Source organism: Fusarium solani, assembly GCF_023522795.1.
Source record: "Fusarium solani strain SB1 chromosome Unknown bctg00000006, whole genome shotgun sequence".
NCBI classification, from domain to species: Eukaryota; Fungi; Ascomycota; class Sordariomycetes; order Hypocreales; family Nectriaceae; genus Fusarium; species Fusarium solani.
The window spans coordinates 369,888-389,310 of NW_027072151.1; the positions used below are offsets into that span (position 1 = coordinate 369,888).

Genomic DNA, 19,423 nt, shown 5'->3' on the forward strand with positions numbered 1-19,423 from the left:
ATGTCGAAAATTGCTTTAGTCTGTGGATCTGGCAGGTTTATTTGTTACGAGAAGATGAAGTTTCGAACTTGTCAGCGTGAGGGAACGAGGGGCCGCGGCTTGGGGGTTGCCTCCCTGGTTGACACAGCCACTGACAAGTTACAACCAATAGCAAATATGCCTTGGCGACGTCTCGGCGGCTAAGTGTATGCTGAAACTCCCCCCCGCCCTGCGGCTGAGATCGCCAGAGCATGGAGATTTTGGTTCTTGCATAGCTCCAACTCTCCGTCTTCAACCACTTCCGTCCAGTCATGCAGGATGCGCAACAAGAGTTCCCGCCAGAGGAAAGCACGGCAGATTGTGCCATGGCCCAGCCCGACACCGATTCTGGCTATGGAGGCTCGAGTAACGCGGGCCTCCAGACACACGATGACCACCTCGACCCCGAAGCCAGCTCCACGGCGTCTAGCAGTTTCTCTCGCCCTCAACCGCCATCCGACACCGGGACGATTCAGCCACAACCACAGCCAATCCGGATACGACCGATTAAGAAACAAATCGATATAGCGACGGCGAGACGGGCCAACGATGTCATCGAGCAGATGAGTCTACTGTTGCAAGAGCACATGGTGAAGTCCAAACGCTACAAATACCTGTCGAGGCCCAAGCGTAACCCCCCCTCCATGTCAATACGACCAATCGTGCTCGGGACAACAGAAGAGGATGCCAAGACTTGCCTGGTCATCTTCTGTACTGATAGCCACGGAGCTCATGATCAGATCAGAGACTTCTTGCGTAAATCTTTTGTCAAGGAACTGTACCAGCCTCGAGACAGTACGGAGCCTGCTTTTGATGTCCACGTCTTCGGCGCATCTTAGAACTTTATGAAGAGCTGGGCAATTCAACACCACGGGGTGTTCTTGAGAAGTGGCCTGAGCGCAAAAGTGGAGCGAGGTATGTGATGATGGCGGCTCTGGGAGGTGTAGCTATTGCAATACTTCTAGGGGCGTTGGCATTAGCTTGGGTTGGATGGCAGCATCCAGTTGGTAACTGATTGGACGCACCACAGCATTTAGAGGCGGTATTAGATAAAGAATCTTGGTAAACTTTATGGGCTATTCCTTTATTATTTTACTGAGTCTCGTCTCAGAATACCGGACGAATAGCATCAACAGAGTTGACAGAATACTCACTTGAGAAAGCTAATCGACCACAGTGCCTGCGGGTGTGTCGCACATGGCCTTATCGCGCCATTTCAACAGCCAATCATCTTCTCATGCAGGTGCCCGCATTGCAGCGTCACTGACTCAAATCACTCGTCAACACTTCTCCCTCCATCACAACCACAACCCAACATCCCCAAGGCAGGCAAGGATTCCATCAACTTCAGCTAGCGGCAACCATCCCAATCTTGAGGATCGTCACGCGGAACGCCATTCGCAATCACCCTTGAGCCATTTCTCAAGCAACTCCACTTCAGCCATGTCTCACAAGACCCAAGAGCCCGTCATCACCAAAACCTCGGACCTCCCAGTCGATGAGGCCAAGTGGATAACCCTCAAGAAGATCGAATATGTCGACCAAGTCGGCAAAGCCCGAACCTGGGAGGTAGCCACGAGAAAGACCAGAGGCAAAGCTGGCGTGGACGCTGTCGCAATGGGCAACATCCTCCTACACCCCTCAAAGCCCGCCTCCACCATGCTCGTCATTCAGTACCGCCCTCCTTTGGATGCATACACCATTGAATGGCCAGCTGGCCTCATCGACGCCGAGGAGACAGCCGAGCAAGCTGCGGTGCGCGAGTTCAAGGAAGAGACAGGCTACAACTGCAAGGTTCTGAGTGTCAGCCCTGTTCAATCCGCGGATCCCGGAATGAGCAACGCCAACATGCAGTTGGTCATGGTCGAGGTTCAACTCAACGAAAACGAAGAGGAGCCAGAGCAGCGATTAGACGATGGAGAGCATATTCAACGGGTGGTTGTGCCTCTTTCTGAGCTTTACGATCGTCTGGTTGAGTACTCTAAACAGGAGCGGACTATAGTTGCTGCAAAGCTGTTTCACTTTGCTGCCGGCATGCACTTTGCCCAGACGCAAAAGTACTTCTAAGGACTGGATTATCATGAGGAATGGTCCGAAATGTGGAATTTTGGTGGGATAGATGGCTTTATAGGATAGAGTCATACTCATAGAGTATTCTAGAAGACAAGGGTGTGGCTTCTAACTTCATCCTTCACCATTCCTCGGCCACAACTGGAATAGAAATAGAAAAGATCACCTTTCAAATTCAAACGGTTCGAATCTGGAGTGAGTGTCTATTTTGGGGCGGATCGGAATAACAGCAAACCGAACCCGGTCCTATAGCGAGTTGAACCAAGAAACTTTCCTTCATCCACAACTCCCCATACAAGAACCTTGAACCTTTCCACGAATGTCTCCAACGAAATCTTCAAGATACTCGACTTCTCGTCAAAAAGCCTGCCAAGCATGTTCAGCGGCCAAGGCAAAATGTGACCGCAGACCTGACACCTGTGGCCGGTGTGCCCTGCGAGGTCTGGATTGCCACTACACTCATTCAAGGGCATCCAACTCAGAAAGTCGAGACACGAGTCTTTTCGATGGGAATGATACAACCTATTCACTTCCGGAGGTTCCCTTGGAGAGTCTACAACCAACTGCCAGGACAGATACGCCAAGTTCAACAGTCCATTCGATAGAATCCATCGCTGGCAACACCCCTGGCAGTGCAGCTGCAAACGCCCTATCACTCAACGCTATCGAAACAAATCCTCCCAGACAACCAGATCTCGACTTCTCAAGACTAGAGCTTGTGTGTCCCATCAACAGTGACGACATCAAGAACCGCTGGCTCAACACCTATGTGCCATTCCCCGGGCAGACCTTGAAAGACTATTCTCCCAATGTAATGGGCTTCGTCTACAGAATCCTCAAATCATACGCATCAGTCGTGGTGCGAGGTCGCGGAATTCCTCCCTTCATCCACTTCTCACAGATCACGCCAGCAGCAGTTACTCGTCCTTTTTCAACTTGTCTCAGTCTGGTGAGGATCTGCGAAAACTCTCTCCCTGGCAGCGAGGGGACTGCCACAGATATCCTGCAGCGGGAAATGACCAACCTCTACGAGCAACACGGAACGTATGACGGCATTAATCTCCTTGCCGCATTTCAAGCATACTTGATCTATGCGCTAGTCCTGTACTTTCATCTCACCCCCAGCCAAGGGCCTGCTCCCTTTCTACGGCAGGCCATCATCAACCTCCAAGAAATCGCATGTACAAGCTCCCAACGAGGCCTTGTCTGTGTAGCAGAGCAGGACGGTATCCGACCGATATGGGAGGCTTGGGTAGTTGCAGAGGCGAAGCGAAGAACGCTGTACACAATGTACTTTTTAGACAACGTCCTCTCAGCTCAGGATGGGCTTCCAACGTATCTGGGCAGCGAACTACGAGGATTACCAGCACCCTCAAGCAAGGTTCTCTGGCAATCACGCAGACATGACTGGGAAGCGGCGTATAATACTCATCTAGCTGAATGGGCAGAAGGGAACTTCCGGATCGATGAATTGTGGCCTCTTTCGGAAAACTCAGAGAGCTTGGCCGAAAGAAAAGACAGGGTTGATCGCTGGTTAGAAGGTGTCGACGAGTTTGGGACGATGCTCTATGCAGTGACTAGTTGTACGCATGGTACTTAATATTCAAGGCCATGATGTCATGATAAGTCCATTCTTTAGTGGTAGATCAATCATAAATGCCCCGTCCGGCGTTAAGGTGGCACCGGAGCTGAGAGCTCAACTCCGGCTGGAGGGTCTCAGCTCCGATAGCATGGTCTCAACTCCGGAGTCCGAGTTTAAATGCATCTAGAACATCTCTTGGCCACAAACAGTTCAGACAAGCACAACTAATTCAAACATGGCTACCGATTCAAACGCACAGAACTCTCCCAGCCTGGGGACTACCGAGCAACCTTATAGCATCTTTGACAAGCGGCAGAAAGCGTTGATCGTTCTAATTGTTTCTGTCGCCGCCACATGTATGTTATTCAACTATCATCCATCCATCTACTAACCATACAGTCTCTGGATTCGCTTCCAACATCTACTTCCCGGCCCTCCCTACCATCGCGCACGATCTCGATACCTCGATAGAGCTCATCAACCTCACCGTTACCTCGTACCTCATCTTCCAAGGCATCGCGCCCAGCTTCTGGGGTCCAATCTCGGATGTCAAAGGACGTCGAGTCGCATACTGCTGCACATTCATCGTCTTCTTAGGCGCCTGCATTGGACTGGCAGAGGCAAAGAACTATGCAACCTTGCTCGTTCTACGATGCCTCCAGAGCACAGGCAGCGCCAGCACCATCGCCATTGGATCTGGGGTGATTGGAGATATAACCACACGTTCTGAGCGAGGAGGTCTCATGGGCATCTTCCAAGCCGGATTACTTATGCCAGTTGCCGTCGGTCCTGTTATCGGCGGATTACTGGCCGGGTCCCTTGGTTGGAGGTCCATCTTTTGGTTCCTGGCCATTTATAGTGGTGTCTTTTTGGTCCTTTTGGCACTTTTGCTCCCCGAGACACTGAGAGCAATCATTGGCAATGGCAGTCAAACGCCTTCAAACCCAATGACCAAGTTCCCCCTGGCTATCTATCAGAGAACGACAAAGGTACAATGGGATCAGGTTCCCCGAGAACCAACACCGAGAAAGCACATCGACATCACTGGCCCTATCCGGATCCTCATCAGCAAGCATGCAGCCCCTATCATTCTCTTCCTCGCCATCTACTATGCCGTCTGGCAGATGAGCATCACCGCCATGTCCACTCTCTTCGAGACGAAATACGGCCTTGGAGAGACTGAAGTTGGCTTAACCTTTATCGCCAACGGGGTAGGCTCCATCATCGGGACTCTGATCACTGGAAAGATTCTTGATATCGATTACCGTCGTGTTAAGACCCAGCACGACTCTTCATCCACCGACCCCGAGGCCAATCAATCCGAGTTTCCTCTCGAAAAAGCACGTCTTCGCCTCGTGCCTCTCTTCTCCCTTCTCCAATGTCTATCCATCATACTCTTCGGCTGGACCATTCACTACCCGCATAAAGTCCACATCGCCGTCCCTATTATATCTACCTTCATCACAGGCTGGACCGCTGTCTCAACACAGTCTGTGGTCATGACCTACCTCGTCGACGTCTTTCACGACCGCAGCGCCGCCGCGAGTGCAAGTCTTAACCTCGCAAGGTGCCTATTTGCCGCAGGTGGTACTAGTTTCGTCATGCCAATGATCAATGGCATTGGAGTTGGACCAGCTTTCACAGTGTGTGTTGCTGTGCAGGTTGTAGGGCTGCTGAGCTTGGGTATACAGTTCAGATATGGCAGCAAATGGAGGAGAGAGTCAGAACTGTCAGAGGCGGGCCGGATAAAGAATTCCAGGTGATCAGACGTCGTTTCTTGTCAAGATAAGCCACCTACACACAGAAAGAGAGCACTGAGACACCAATTGACACCCATTCAAAGCCATGCTTCCAGTACACCACAGAACAACGTCAACTCACGTTTCCAAAGCTTCTAGAAATAATCCATGCTCAAAACCCCCAAGCAATTCCATGAGATCGCCTCGGAACATCTCTCAACCGATCACTTCCACGTGAGAATCACTGCCGTTCTAGTGCCCGTTCGGACATGCCGTGAGGGGTCAAATGTCACCGCCAGACGATAACCGGCCAGCGCCTCGATCTCGACAGAACGCCACCATCAAAGCACAAGGTGAGGGGTTGCTGCAGCGGAACAAATCCCCGTCGATGCGAACCGGCAAGGCGTCGGATCATCTGGCTGCTCTTCAGCCCGTTAAAGGCGTAGGTTTGAGTTCTGGGCGCCGACCGAGAACTCAGCAGAGTTCGACGCCAGCCGTTAGCCGCAGAATCGATCAACGGCGGATCGGAGGCTTGTAAATGTCCCCAGATCCAAGCCCACGGGGTACATGGGTGATCCGGGGCCTGCTAGTGGAAGCTTGTCTTCGGCTGGACCGCTTCTCTGATAAGCTGCTGGACCGCACATTGACGATCCCGCCACCGGCAGATTCTTTCATCTTTCGCAACTGCCATGGACAATCTCTAGACAGTCGATTGCCATGACGATAACACCCTCCCCGAGACCATCACCGTCTTTGCCGTGCGGTTGAAGCCATGTTCAATGCAACAGGCCCCGACTCGAATCGAAATGCGCCTCCAGGTGTCGTGCCCGACTTTGACCACCCCGAAGATGTATTCTGGACGCTCAATGTGGTCATGGCCTCCATCTGCATCTCCTTTGTTGTTGTGTTCTACGCTATTAGGGTGTTTGTCAAGCGTACCATTACCCACAAGATCCTGACAGAGGACTGTAAGTGCTGTCGTCACGATATTGATGTAGCTGACAATTGTAGGGACCTGCAGTATTGCATTCGTACGTTCCTTGGCCAGAAGTCGTTTCATTACTGATCTTGATAGATCTTGGTCGTGTTATATTGTTTTACCGTCTTTATGAGTACGTCCTTCCTCTCAATTACTGTCAATTGCTAACACAGACAGTGGCACGATACGGAGCAGGATACCACGCATGGGAGATTCGCAAACCAGAGTACTACAATTGGCTCAAGGTGAGTTCAATGGCTTCAATTGAGGCTTAACTGACATTGCCAGTGGTTCTACGCAAGCACAGTCGTCTACTGTCCCGCCGCCTTCTTCACAAAAGCCACCATCCTGCTCCTCATGGCACGCGTCTTTGCGGTCGAACAAAGAGTCTCCAAAGGCATAAGGATATTCATATGGTGTCTACTCCTGGGCTATGTCCCCATAGAGTTCCTACGAATATTCACCTGCTTCCCGATTCGCACATATTGGGATCCTTCGGTCAAGAATGCCCACTGCCTCAACCAGCGCAAGATCTTTTTCTCGAGTTTGTCTCTGTCGATCGTCACCGACTTGATCATCTTGATTGTTCCGATACCGTTGACATGGAAGCTACGCATGCCGTTGCGCAAGAAAATCAAGATTGTCTTGCTACTAGGAGCAGGAGGAGTGGCTACTGCGTTGACAATGTATCGGACATCCAAGGCGGTCCAGTTTCTCAATTCGGATGATATAACGGTCGACTATACTCCAATTGATATTTTGACGTATGTCTCCATGCTCTTGATAAGTTATCGGGACTAAGTATTGCTAGGGCCCTTGAAATCAGCATTGGTTTCGTCTGCGCTTGTCTCCCTTCCCTCAACCTCCTAATCGAACACAATATCCGCAAACGCCGTCGTCAGAAGCAAAACCCCAAATGGCCACGCCAGAGAAACGCAATCTCGTCAATCAAGAGACATTTCCGCTGGGTCAGCTCATCAACAGACCCATCACTCCAGCGTCCTTCCAGGGCCTGCATAAAGAACCGCAATTCCGACCGAATGATAGATTTCGACGTTGAAATGGCCATGCTCACTGGGCAACCCGTACGCATGAGATCAGCGGGAGGCGTGAGCGCAGATTCTCTAACCTGTCGACCCCTGGATCACAGGCTCAGCTTTGGGGACGGTCAGAGGGAGGGATGGCTATCACGAAATCACAAGGACAGCGATGATCAGGATGCCGAGTTCATTATGAAAATGGTTGAGAGCTCGAGGATACGGGCCGAGGAGGGGTCAAAAGAGTCTTGGTGTCCAGTCTGGGATGGTCCAAGAGACGCATTGGCCAGTGCAAGAAGCTGGCAGCGCAGTATACCCACTTGAGGATAGCATTGCATAGACATAGACTTGCATAATGATGGAGTAATGCAGCATCTATTAGTTCTTTGAATCATCAGGAAAGCGTCTTCCAGGCTGTGTCTTTTGTGGCTAGATGAAACCTTGGAGAGAGTTGATAAATGATCATCTGTATCTGCAATGCGAATCAATTCAGGCCAAACCTTGTGATTTATGACAAAGAAGCGGTCAATGCCACAGTCCCCACAGCAGCATGAAATCAAGGTCGTAAAACATGGCAGATACCCGGGTTAAGGGGGGACGGCAACCTAGTACAAAGGTTTTGGCGTATCTGCATCCAGGTTTAGTAATAAAAAATACAACATGTTTTACGTGATTCATAAATTCGTACACTTTGAGAGTTAGAGGTGTCCTGCTGTCGTTAGTTCATGACCTTCAAAACTTGGCTACGAATCTATTTCAATTCCCGAGCCGCGTCCTGCCACGTCAGATCAAACTACCACTGAAAACTCTGGTTTAGCCAAGAAACATGCATTTCAGTTCAGCTGCTGTTGTTTTTCCAGAACCGCGACAGCCAATGGCTGAGTACATATAATTGGGATGCAGGAAGAACCGCCAGCCTGATTACAGTTCTGCACACAAGTCGGACAACATGCACAGCTGAGCGCTTAACTGTTTCAGATATTAATGTCTCTCAATGCTTTATTTAGATGAGGGATAATATTCGTTGGTTCAGCTCAAAACAGGCTCGTTTGCTGCAAATGTCCACCTCTAACCCAATAGACAGATTCCATAACCGCCCCGACTTTTCGGGACATTTATGCAGTACAGATGCATGTTTGACTTGCAGCCGCTTTGCGTTACTTTCCCGAAGACCCTGCTGTTGGTATATACACCCTTTCCCCCTCTTCCCTTTGCCGCCTTTACCGCCGATAATTCTCCTTCCTGACCATCAAGACCTGTCTTTACCACATGCTACCTCTCCCATCATTTTCATATCGAGATCTTCCGTATAAGATCGAGAAGGCACAATGTTGGCCTGTCTCGACAGCAGCAACAACGAAAACGTCGACCTAGTCCCCTGCGATCCCACCGGCCAGTTCAAATCATGCTGTTCAAGAGGAGACTCCTGCGCCAGCAACGGTCTCTGCGTGACGAATGACAAGTACGCTGCTACTCGCTACTTTATCAACGGATGTCTCGTCGAGGATTGGGACGATCCCTCTTGTCCAACGCAATGCTTCAACGGTAGGAATATGTTTCATACGTCATCTCTGGGTACTAACTAGCATCTACAGTCAGTGGGAACGGCGTCAAATCGTGTGGAAAGGGCCAGTTTTGCTGCTTTGGTTCCAAAGGCTGCGACTGCAAAGAAGATGAAGTCTTTAACATGGAGCCCGTCCGTATCATTGCGAGTATTCCTCTCGAAACAGCACCATCAATTGCCATCGCCATCACGACCATCAGTTACGAAGTCTTCTCCCCCGTCGATACAACATCACTCACTCCATGCACCTCCACTACCGACGCCCCTGTTCCCGAACCCCCTGAAGACAACAGCAGCCTAGATTTACCGGTTGGCCTTGGTGTAGGGATCGGTACTGCAATTGCCCTTTTTACCCTGGGGACGGGTCTTTTCTTCTTCATATTGAAGCGAGCAACCAAGTTGGAGGCAATGTCATCCAAGAACTCTTCTCAGCAATCATTCATGTCATACGAGGATGATGAAAAGCACCTACTACCAAGCGTACCTGTGGAGCTCCACTGCAAGCCAGTTAGAGCCGAGCTCCCTTGAACGGGCGGGCGAAAGGGGTTGCCGTCTCTGTTCCTTATGAATGTTTTGGATCTCTGGCTGCGACATTCATGTGTTTGACTTACATCTTTTAATTCAACGTCGCTCATTTGCCCTATATAGTCTATCCATGCACAGATTTACGATCTTCTTTAACATTTATCTTTTATTTCTGCTACTCTTAGTTCAGAAACGGCACAAACCGTCTCCCTACTTCCCTCAATGCCTCCAAAGCAGTCCCCCTCGTCCTCGCCACAGCATCCTGGTTCTCCTCAGCCCTTCGAAGCATATACAGGAGACACTCCTCAAAAGACCCCCAGATAGTATACTTGTACACTCCAACAGTGGGAAGAGACTCCTTGGGGACGCTGTCAGATGTCCAGGTGTGGTCCTTCTTGTCGGCCACGAGTCCGAGAGATACCTCATCCGCCATGCCCATTAGCTGAGCAAATGACAGGCTCTGGACTGTTCCTCCGTTGGCGTTGGGTGTGTCAGTCAGTGCACCACCACTCCTCCAGAGTGACAGAGCCTTTTGCACACTCGCATCGTTGTGAGTAGCAAGCATAATCTCTGCATTCCAAGGTCGTGTCTGTCCAACGGTCGAACCACTCTCTGAGCTATCAACCTTTCCTCCAAACAAGAACCGGACCGAGTTGTCGTAGCAGTCGTCTGTATCTTGCTTGCATTTATGAAGAGCCTCGGGTCGGGCCTCAACGTGAAGGTATGCGCCGCGTACCATCTTGATTCCAATTGTAAAGTTTTGGTCTTGAGAGAGGCGGATGTGCTTGATCATCTTGGAAGTTCCAGCTTGTAGATACCTAGCCAGTTAGTTTTTGTGAATGACAGGGCAATACTGCCTTACATCTGATAAGTGTTGTAGATGACGGCTCTTCCGTTTTGGTTAAACTTGGACATGAGAGACTGGGCAGTTAGCAGAGAACATGAGACAGATAGATATAGACATACCAAGGCAACATAGTCGATAGCAGCTTGGTGCAGAGAAGACTCGGCATCAATAAGAATCCTCACACCCTTCTTCTCAGCCTCAGCACAAATCCGAGTAAGAGCATCCTCAAAGACTCGCAGGGTCTCGAGATTAGCCTCGTACTCCTTTGTACCAGGCGTAGAAGCTGAAAACGCATCAAGGGCAGCCACAGCAGCAGGACCAGCTCCTGTGCAGCGAAGCGCAAGATAATCTTCGTCTGTCAGGTTCTGAAGCGTCTCCATGTTCATGGAAACCCACTCTCGCAGGTTGGCGTTGGCCTCTGTAAGAACATTGGTCTGTTCTTGGTCTCCAATCTTCGTCTCCCTGGCAAAAGCGAGAACAATACCATCAAGGCCCATCCCCCTCAGAGACTTGATGTTCTCCCTAATCTCCGCATTCTCCGAGCCAATGCAAAACGTGTTGTAAAACGTCTTTTGTACTGGCCACCGCAGAAGCCGAGAGTTGGAAAGAAGCTGGCTATGCCTCTTTGTGATTCTGATAATAACCGAGAGAATGCTCGACGGCAGAGCAGCCACCGAAAGAACAAGGAGAGATCGAAAGAGTATAGGAAGAGGAACACCTCTAAGAACCCTCGGCACCCTCTGAGGAACCTGAGCGGGGATGTGTGACGACTGAGACAGCCCTCGGCTTTGGAACCCGAGACTACGAGATCGGCATGACACAAGCCTTGTGTAGCCCTGACGAGTCTCGGGGAGGGAAAGAGTATAACGACAAGGACGAACAAGACCGACTCTAAAGGCCATTGTAAAGAATCAAGTTGCTATGTAGAGTTGAAAAATCGTGAGAAACACGATTGACTTTATCCTTACCGCCTCTGCTGGCGCCTCCCTCCAGACTAGACCAAAAGCTAATCTCCCATCTCCGACAACGGCACCCTCTCGGCCTCCTCGGTATGTGGTTTCTATCGGCTCTGGTAGGTCACAAGGACACAAATCGTCGATAGAGCATCGGCTCCTATCGTCAACTTGGGAAACACAACGACACGCCACGCATGGGTGGAGGAGGGGAAATGGACCTGGGGAGAGATAACGAATGCGGGGAATCCAGATCTCGCATAGAGAACCCGGTTAGCGTAACCGCCAGATCTCAAGCCCCGTGGGATGCCGGTTCCATCGAGTTAGCGTAGCCGCAGATGTGATCCACAGACGAGCTTCCAGATCTTTTTATTGAAAGCCACGACGGGAGCCACCTGACCAGCTTTGGCCTTCTGCTTATTCCGTATTTGCAAGATCATGTCTGCTCTCACTTCTACTGCTCGGTTTTCCCGGTCTCGACTGCTGCACTCGGCAAAGACTGTCAGGACAATTGCCACAGCTGGAGCTTACAAACTACCCGGTCCTTACAATGAGGCAAATGTGAGTCCATCCTCTGTCAATTTTACAGACTCAACTAACATGTCAGCGCGACTTTGCTCGAGGCTCTCCGGAGAGAGATGACCTCCTCCTAGCCCTCAAGGAGCTCCGGGGCAAGCTCCCAGTCTCTGTCCCCAACGTCATCTCTGGCGAGAAGCGCACTTCAAGCGAACGTCTCCCAACACACATGCCCTCAGAAAAGGACCAAACATTTGCCCAGTACTCGCCCTCAACACGTCAAGATGTCTCAGACGCCATCAATGCCGCCCTCGAAGCCAAGCAGCAATGGCAGGACATGTCTTTTTCCAACCGAGCAGCCATCTTTCTTCGCGCCGCAGACCTCGTCACTGGCAAGTATCGCGACGCTCTTCTAGCTGCGACGATGCTGGGACAGGGCAAGAATGCCTGGCAAGCCGAGATTGACGCTGCGGCTGAGCTGGCCGACTTTTACCGATTTAACGTATCGTTTGCGCAAAAGATCTATGAGACACAGCCCACCATCCATTCTCCCGGACAACACGGGTGAGATTCATCAACCTCTAGACTCAAATCAAGCTAACCAGTTAGTCGAACCGACTGGCGACCCCTCGAGGGCTTCGTCTACGCCGTCTCTCCCTTCAACTTCACCGCAATCGGCGGCAACCTCATCTCAGCGCCTGCAATCATGGGCAACGTGGTCATCTGGAAGCCGTCTCCCCACAACATCTACGCCAGCTACCTAGTCTACAAGATCCTCCTCGAGGCTGGCCTCCCTCCCAATGTGATCCAGTTCGTCAACGGCGACGCCGAGATGATAACCGATGTTGTCTTCAATGACCCCCGATTCGCAGCCCTCCACTTTACCGGATCCTCTGACGTCTTCCGATCACTATACCAAAAGGCCGCCGACGGCATCGGCAAAAAGGTCTACCGCGACTATCCCCGACTCGTAGGAGAAACATCCGGCAAGAACTTTCACCTTGTCCACAACTCGGCCGACATCAGCAGCGCAGTCAAGCACACGATCCGCGCCTCGTTTGAATACGCCGGCCAAAAGTGCTCTGCCTGCTCTCGTCTGTACATCCCCGCCAGCAAGTCCAAGCAGTTCCTCGACGAGCTCAAGACGGAGCTGAGCAACGTCAAAGTCGGGGCCCCTGAAAAGTTTGAAAATTTTTACGGCCCCGTCATTCACAAGGGCTCGTTCGACAAGGTCACCAAGGCCATCGACGAGGCCAACAACGATCCTTCTCTCGAGCGAGTCTTTGGCGGTACATACAGTGACAAGACGGGCTACTTTATTCAGCCATCAGTCTACCTCTCCAAGTCTCTCAGCCATAAGATCTTTGAGCAAGAGTTCTTTGGTCCTATCTTGGCTGTCCACGTCTACGAAGACGCCGAGTTTGACAACCTCCTAACCAAGATTGACCAACAAGGCGGTGGTTTCGCCCTGACCGGCTCCATCTTTGCCGCCGATAGAACCATTGTCCAAAAGGCCGAGGACAAGCTTCGTTACGCCGCCGGCAACTTTTACGTCAACTGCAAGACTACAGGAGCCGTGATTGGGCAGCAGTCATTTGGAGGATCTCGATCGAGCGGTACCAACGACAAGGCGGGCAGCCCGAACCTGTTGATGCGGTTCACTTCGCCGAGGACGTTGAAGGAGGAGTTTGGACCGTTGAAGAGCGTTTTGTATCCTAGCAACATGTAGAGTGCCGAAAGTAAACAAAAGTTGTGAATAATCATGCTTCTCTAGCTTGACTGTGTGCTTCCATGCCTGAATCTGCCTTCATGAATAGAGAAACCCGTTTGATTTCAGTGTTGACAACTCCTTGATATCACTTTCTAATAACCTGATACTAAAGAGTACCGTGTGAATCGTCCCTGTCTCTCAAGGACCCAGTCCTTCGCCCTGCCGTCAACTCTCTACTCCTGACTAACACTGCAACTTCAACATTCCCATAGATAACCCAGGAGCAAAGCATGCATGACCAATCCCCCCACAAACCAAAGCTCAAATCTCCAACTTAAACATTGACCAATCATCCAAAGGTCCATATCTGTATCATGCAGCCCCCAACCCCAAGCCGACACAATCCGTCCCCGCATGTGGGCTCCGCACCTCCTCCAACCGAAGGTTTGCCTCCGGCGATCAAAGCCCGGTCTCGGATGCCGGACTCGGTAACTGACATATCCCACGTGCCGTAGAAGGATCTTCTCCAGGTTAGCTTTGGCGTCAACCGCTTACGCTAGCCATTAACCACTTCTTGTCTCTGCGATCCTTGTACAACCCGTGTCAGTCGCACCATGATGGCATCAGAGATCCGCGGGGTACACCGAAGAGCAAAGGATCAACGTGTATATAAAGTAGCGTAAAACAGTGAATCCTCTAACCTCATTAATTCCACAATAATCCATCAAAATGTCTCTCCCCAACATGAATAAGACCTCTCCCATCGCCATCGTCGGCGGCGGCGCCTGGGGCCTCTCGACGGCTCTGCACCTCGTCGAATCCGGCTACACCAACATCACAGTCTTTGAGCGGGACGAGAGGATACCTTCGCAGTACTCTGCTGCTTATGATTTGAATAAGATCATCCGCGCAGAGTACGAAGACCCCTTCTACACCGAGCTCACCTTTGTAAGTGATCCAATTCGACACCATCACCCGGAATACTAAGACATCCAGGATGCCATCAAAGGCTGGAAGACCCCCCTCTTCGGGCCCTATTACCACGAGACAGGCTACATCAACTGCGTATCCGGAAAAGCCCCCGAGAAGGCCGTCGCAACCCTCAACAAGAACCGGTCCTCAGTCGAAGCCCATCCTGGCCTCAGAGACGGCGTCAAGTCCCTGAGCTCACCCGACGAGTTCCGAAAGTATGCCTGGCAGCTCACCGGTCCCCTCGAGGGCTTCAAGGGCTACTTCAACAAGACGGCCGGGTATGGACACTCGGGAAATGCTCTAAAGGCCGTATATAACCACTGCGCCACCAAGGGTGTCAGGTTCATCCTGGGTGAGCAAGCCGGCAAGGTCACCTCGCTGTCCTATGACGGCTCTGGCCGCTGTACTGGTCTTGAGACTGCCAATGGCCGTAAGCACTCGGCTGCTCTGACCATCTGCGCTCTCGGAGCCAATGGGGCATCTCTCATCCCCTCACTTGGCAAGTTCACCGTTGCCAGGTCTTGGTCTGTCGCCCACGTCCAGCTCACCCAGGAGGAATGCGACCTTCTCCGAGGCATCCCCGTCACCAACGTGAGAGATCTCGGTTTCTTCTTCGAGCCTGACCCAGCCACAAAACTCTTCAAGCTGTGCCCCCTCGGCGCTGGCTTCACCAACACCAAGAACGGAATCTCTCTCCCTCCTGTAAACCCCTCATCTAGCCCTCTGCAAGATTTCATCCCCTACGAGGATGAGCAGAAGCTGCGTCAACTCTTGCGGGAGACTATCCCCTGGATGGCTGATCGCCCCTTTGTCGACCGCAAGTTGTGCTGGTTCAACGACAGCAAGGATAGCGAGTACCTCGTGGACTTTGTGCCTGGCACCGACAAGAGTCTCGTAGTTCTCTCCGGCGACAGTGGTCACGGCTTCAAGATGATGCCCATTTTTGGAAAGTGGGTGCTGAATCTTGTCAACAACGGCAAGCAGAAGCTGCAGCGCTGGCAGTGGAAGGACAGCGAGCAAGCCGGCTGGGGCGACGAGGTGAGCTGGAGAGTGGGCACGGCCAAGGAGCTGCACGAACTCGAGGAGGAGAGCAAGAGGATACTAAAAGCCCGTCTGTAATAAGACCACTATATTTGACGTTACGATAGAGACAGTTTCCAGCCAAACTTGTGAATAACATCTCTCCAGTCCTGGTTTGTACATGAATTCGAAGACGAAATCAAATCCCTTGTATGCCATACAGTTCGAACAGCCTGAAAGACTGCCGAGATGTTGCTGATCGGCCATTTGCTGTCCAGCAACGTAAAGTAGTCCAGAACCGGCTTGCGCTGCTCATCTGACGAGCATGCACAGCCGGCCAGGAAGAGGGGCCACATCGGAAACGACCGTCTCGCTTGTCTCTCGGAGATGATATCTGACAGACACGAGAGGAGCGCCTCGTGAGGCTCCAGAATCGACGGGTGGGTGATTGGGGTATTGTAGCAGACCAGCCTGAGGTAAATCTGGGCTGCAATCCTGAATGACTCTGCACTCTTGAGCAGATATTCGTCCGTACTGATGTCCTGGGTCGAGAGCTGGTTGATACGGTGTTCCAGCTCTTGACCCTTGGTATAGAGATGATCCATGGACACAGTGTCGTCGTGGCCACCCGAGGCTAGTGACAGAGCAGAGATCTCATTGATGATATCGACGAGGTCCATGGAGCAGCCAATCTGCTCATCGACAATACCCCGCGTCTCCTGGAGTTTGGGAAGGGTAACCTCGGCTCTAGCTAGACCAGCCATCGCCAGGTCAACTGAGTCAGTGGCTTCCTGTGGCCGTCCGGTAGGTTTTGTCGTTTCCATCAGGACGTAGCGGAAGCGGAAATATTGCAGCGCAAACTGAGCCACGCTGGGGTCAATGGTTGTTCCAAAGCTGTCGATGAGAGCCAGTGCGCCTTGGAGATGACGCAGCCAAGCTGGGCGGGATCCTTGTGCAATCTCAAGAGAAGCGAGGAGGACGCAAGTCAAGAGATTTCCCTCGCAGCTCTGAGGATCTGGTAGTGTGTGCTGCAGCTCTTGAAGGGCGCGAACCTTGTACTGCGTCGACAGCGCACGGTAGTCTCTACCATCCACAACAATATCGTGAGCCCACTCTGCAGCGCTCATGGCCAGAACGGCAGAGAGCAGAGGTCCCTGGTTGTACAAAACTCGAGGGATGACAGAAGTACGGAAGCCATTGCGTCCTGTCTGCACATAGACTCTGCTACTGCTAATGACTTCGACATCTGCAAGAGTCAGCAACGTCAGCAATCGATAGATGATGCTTACAATACTGCACGAGAGCCGACTCAATGGATTGGCCATCGTACTGTCGACCAACGGTATATGGTGAGATGACTCGAGGAAATGGAACAAGAGACTGAATGTCTCGTGTGTCCAAGACCTCCTGAGATTCCTGCTCTTGATCCCCCTGGATCTTGTTCCAAATGGTGGCAAGTTCTCTGGGCGACAGATTCAAGAAGCTGGCGCCCTTGTCTGAGCCTCCAACAGGCACAATGTAGTGATCCGGCGAAGCCGCAACAACAAACTTGAGAGGATTCGACGCAGAAGCAGGCTCCGGAAACACGCAGTTGTCACCCATCTTGCGACACCGGCGACAGACTGGCTTCTCCTCATCGCATCGCCGCTTGCGCCTGCGACAGTTGAAACAGCCGTCCCGGCTGCGAGAGCCGTTCCCCGGCATGGTGCATAGTTGCGTGATGAAGCTTGGAGGGTTGTCAAGTCTTATCAAGTGTTAGTCGTGTTGGAGAGGAGTTGGTGGAGGTGGAGGGTGGAGGGGTGGAGATACAAGGTGGAGTGGAGTGTCAGTTGGTGTCCACGTGACAACTGCGATACCGCTGGAGGTTGCTTATCACCAATAATGTGATATGACTGACTCTTCATTGACTTCAGTTGTCGTGTCTATCTAGGCGTATCTCGCATAGAACTATCGAGTCATGATCACTTACACCTTATTAATACTCCGGGGCTGTGTCTTTGTGAATAGCTTCAATTAAGGCAGTGGTAAACACAATCGGATTAGGACGACGTCCACGTAATACCCCAAAAAGGGGCTGTGACGTGCTCTTTGCCGCCATTGGAGAAGTCACGCGCATCTCTACGAATACCCAACTCCTCCACATCCTTGTGGAACTTCTCCGCCTCCTCGGGGCTCTTCTTTGTCGCGTGCAAGACTCCCCTTATCCCGCCATTCCAGAACTCGAGCTCTGCAACCTTCTCGGCCGCCTCAACCGTGCGGAACCGCTGGGCTCTAAAGTCGTCGGGCGAAGTGTGCATCATGGCGTACTTCTTCATGTCCTCGAGTCGCGCCTTGGCCTCCAGTGTCTGACGTGTGAATTGCCTCGCAGAGCTCTTTGCCTTGATGCAGTTCTTGGGGTGCCTCTTACACAGCTCGTCGTATTCGAGTCGCAGTAGGCCGGATAGATACTCGGTCGAGTAACCCCTTAGTCCTTCCCGGGCGAGCTGAAGCTCACTTTTCTCATCTTCTTCTTCTCTAGCTTCTTCTTCTTGAGTCTCGATTCAATCGGGCTGGGCGCGCCCCACCATCGAGGCACCCGGGTCTTGTGTTGTAGCTTGGCTTGCTCCAGGAGATCCTCCAAGACCTCATCCTCGTCCTTGGCCACTTCGCCTTTCTCTTTGGGTATCTGGGGCTTGACTCGTTCCTCGACTTTCTCAATGAGACCCTCGAGGAGCTCCTCATCGGCGCCCTCGGTCGCCTTGCCTTTGTCTTTGGTGAATTTCGGTGTCTGAGGGTTGACTCGTTGCTCAACGTTGTCAATGACATCCTCCAGGAGCTCGTCATTCTTCTCCTTGTCGCAATCCTTCCCGTTTGTCGTCTCCTTGCCATAGTTTTCGGCCCCCGATGCGTCAGATCCCTTGGTTTGCTGCTCAATTTTGCCAATGAGACCCTCCAGGAACTCGTGTTTGTTCTGTTTGGGCTTGCTCTTGGGGTAGATGATCACCCTTTCATTCTTCTTGACTTCATTCTCGTTGGTTTCATTCTTCTTGACCCCGAGATTCTTGGGAATCAGAGGCTTGTATCGTTGCGCGACTTCGTCGAGAGGCCGGAGGAGGGGCGCAATCGCATCCTCCGACTCGTCAACATCAACCTTGCTTGGGTCAGGTCCTTTTTGGCGCTTCTCGAGAGACCGAGGGACAGCTTTGTGAACCTCGATGTGAGAGTAGTGCACACAATGGTCAGATTCCTCGCTCTTGTATTGCGCGCTCGTACATCCCTCGACATATGGAACGGGTTCATTCTTCTTGTCTTCCGCAGGGGTGATGTGTTCTGGGAGCGTCTTGGTCTCGAGAAGTAGCTTTGGTCTAGACACTTCAGTGGGGCGCACCCCATACGGCTTCATGAGCCCCAACTTGATCACTTCGATTGGATCAGGTTTAGAATCACTGGGGACGTAGTAAGGATCCTTGACGTAGTAGCCGCCATCGTCACGGTGTGGTGGATATCTCTGGGCATGGTTGTTGGGGATATACAGCGCATTGGCCGCCGAAAAGACGGCCGTAGCTGCGGCGACAACGGTGAGCTTCATGGTGTTTGGTGAGGATTCTCGGGAGGCAGCCTGCGTGCGCGAGCAGCCGAGGGCCAGGTCTTATAAGCTGGAGATACATCCATCTTGTAACTCGGCCCGCAACTCTAAAGGATCAATTGCGGACAGCGTGTTTATACCTTACAAATTGAGTCTATTGAATTCTGTTAATCGGCCCTCTACCCAAGTACACGCATGAAGCCATCACCACTGAACCTTGAGCATGCACCTCGACTCTACCCTAGGTAGATCGAGCCACTTAACCTGCGGGACTGGGTATAAGCCGGTAATAAGCGGTCAGAAATGGCATCACCAAGTCATGACT

At 51.8% G+C, this 19,423-nt stretch overlaps 7 protein-coding genes across 7 annotated transcripts; 5 read left to right on the forward strand and 2 right to left on the reverse strand.

Moving 5' to 3' along the window:
* Positions 1-290: 290 nt before the first annotated feature.
* Positions 291-857, forward strand: MRS44_009822 (uncharacterized protein; the record flags this gene model as incomplete). The annotated part of the gene is made up of 1 exon (XM_046272139.2): positions 291-857. The coding sequence occupies one exon, from the start codon at positions 291-293 to the stop codon at positions 855-857; it is 567 nt and encodes a 188-aa protein (XP_046131745.2).
* A 604-nt stretch (positions 858-1,461) lies between these two features.
* MRS44_009823 (uncharacterized protein) lies at positions 1,462-7,749 on the forward strand (the record flags this gene model as incomplete). The annotated part of the gene is made up of 11 exons (XM_065620319.1): positions 1,462-2,075; positions 2,557-3,671; positions 3,880-4,026; positions 4,070-5,313; positions 5,666-5,855; positions 6,198-6,377; positions 6,421-6,440; positions 6,485-6,521; positions 6,566-6,633; positions 6,677-7,152; positions 7,200-7,749. The coding sequence occupies 11 exons, from the start codon at positions 1,462-1,464 to the stop codon at positions 7,747-7,749; spliced, it is 4,641 nt and encodes a 1,546-aa protein (XP_065476092.1).
* Positions 7,750-8,753: 1,004 nt separating this feature from the next.
* On the forward strand, positions 8,754-9,517 carry MRS44_009824 (uncharacterized protein; the record flags this gene model as incomplete). Its single annotated transcript, XM_046276582.2, has 2 exons — positions 8,754-8,970; positions 9,021-9,517. The coding sequence occupies 2 exons, from the start codon at positions 8,754-8,756 to the stop codon at positions 9,515-9,517; spliced, it is 714 nt and encodes a 237-aa protein (XP_046131741.1).
* A 178-nt stretch (positions 9,518-9,695) lies between these two features.
* Positions 9,696-11,263, reverse strand: MRS44_009825 (uncharacterized protein; the record flags this gene model as incomplete). The annotated part of the gene is made up of 3 exons (XM_046272138.2): positions 9,696-10,332; positions 10,377-10,435; positions 10,481-11,263. The coding sequence occupies 3 exons, from the start codon at positions 11,261-11,263 to the stop codon at positions 9,696-9,698; spliced, it is 1,479 nt and encodes a 492-aa protein (XP_046131740.1).
* A 489-nt stretch (positions 11,264-11,752) lies between these two features.
* On the forward strand, positions 11,753-13,559 carry MRS44_009826 (uncharacterized protein; the record flags this gene model as incomplete). Its single annotated transcript, XM_046270042.2, has 3 exons — positions 11,753-11,875; positions 11,922-12,394; positions 12,440-13,559. 3 exons carry the CDS (start codon positions 11,753-11,755, stop codon positions 13,557-13,559), a joined length of 1,716 nt encoding a protein of 571 aa, XP_046131739.1.
* A 711-nt stretch (positions 13,560-14,270) lies between these two features.
* Positions 14,271-15,632, forward strand: MRS44_009827 (uncharacterized protein; the record flags this gene model as incomplete). The annotated part of the gene is made up of 2 exons (XM_046270041.2): positions 14,271-14,489; positions 14,538-15,632. 2 exons carry the CDS (start codon positions 14,271-14,273, stop codon positions 15,630-15,632), a joined length of 1,314 nt encoding a protein of 437 aa, XP_046131738.2.
* Positions 15,633-15,652: 20 nt separating this feature from the next.
* Positions 15,653-19,101, reverse strand: MRS44_009828 (uncharacterized protein; the record flags this gene model as incomplete). Its single annotated transcript, XM_046270040.2, has 4 exons — positions 15,653-16,779; positions 16,823-17,277; positions 17,583-17,878; positions 18,028-19,101. The coding sequence occupies 4 exons, from the start codon at positions 19,099-19,101 to the stop codon at positions 15,653-15,655; spliced, it is 2,952 nt and encodes a 983-aa protein (XP_046131737.2).
* Between the last annotated feature and the right edge of the window lie 322 nt (positions 19,102-19,423).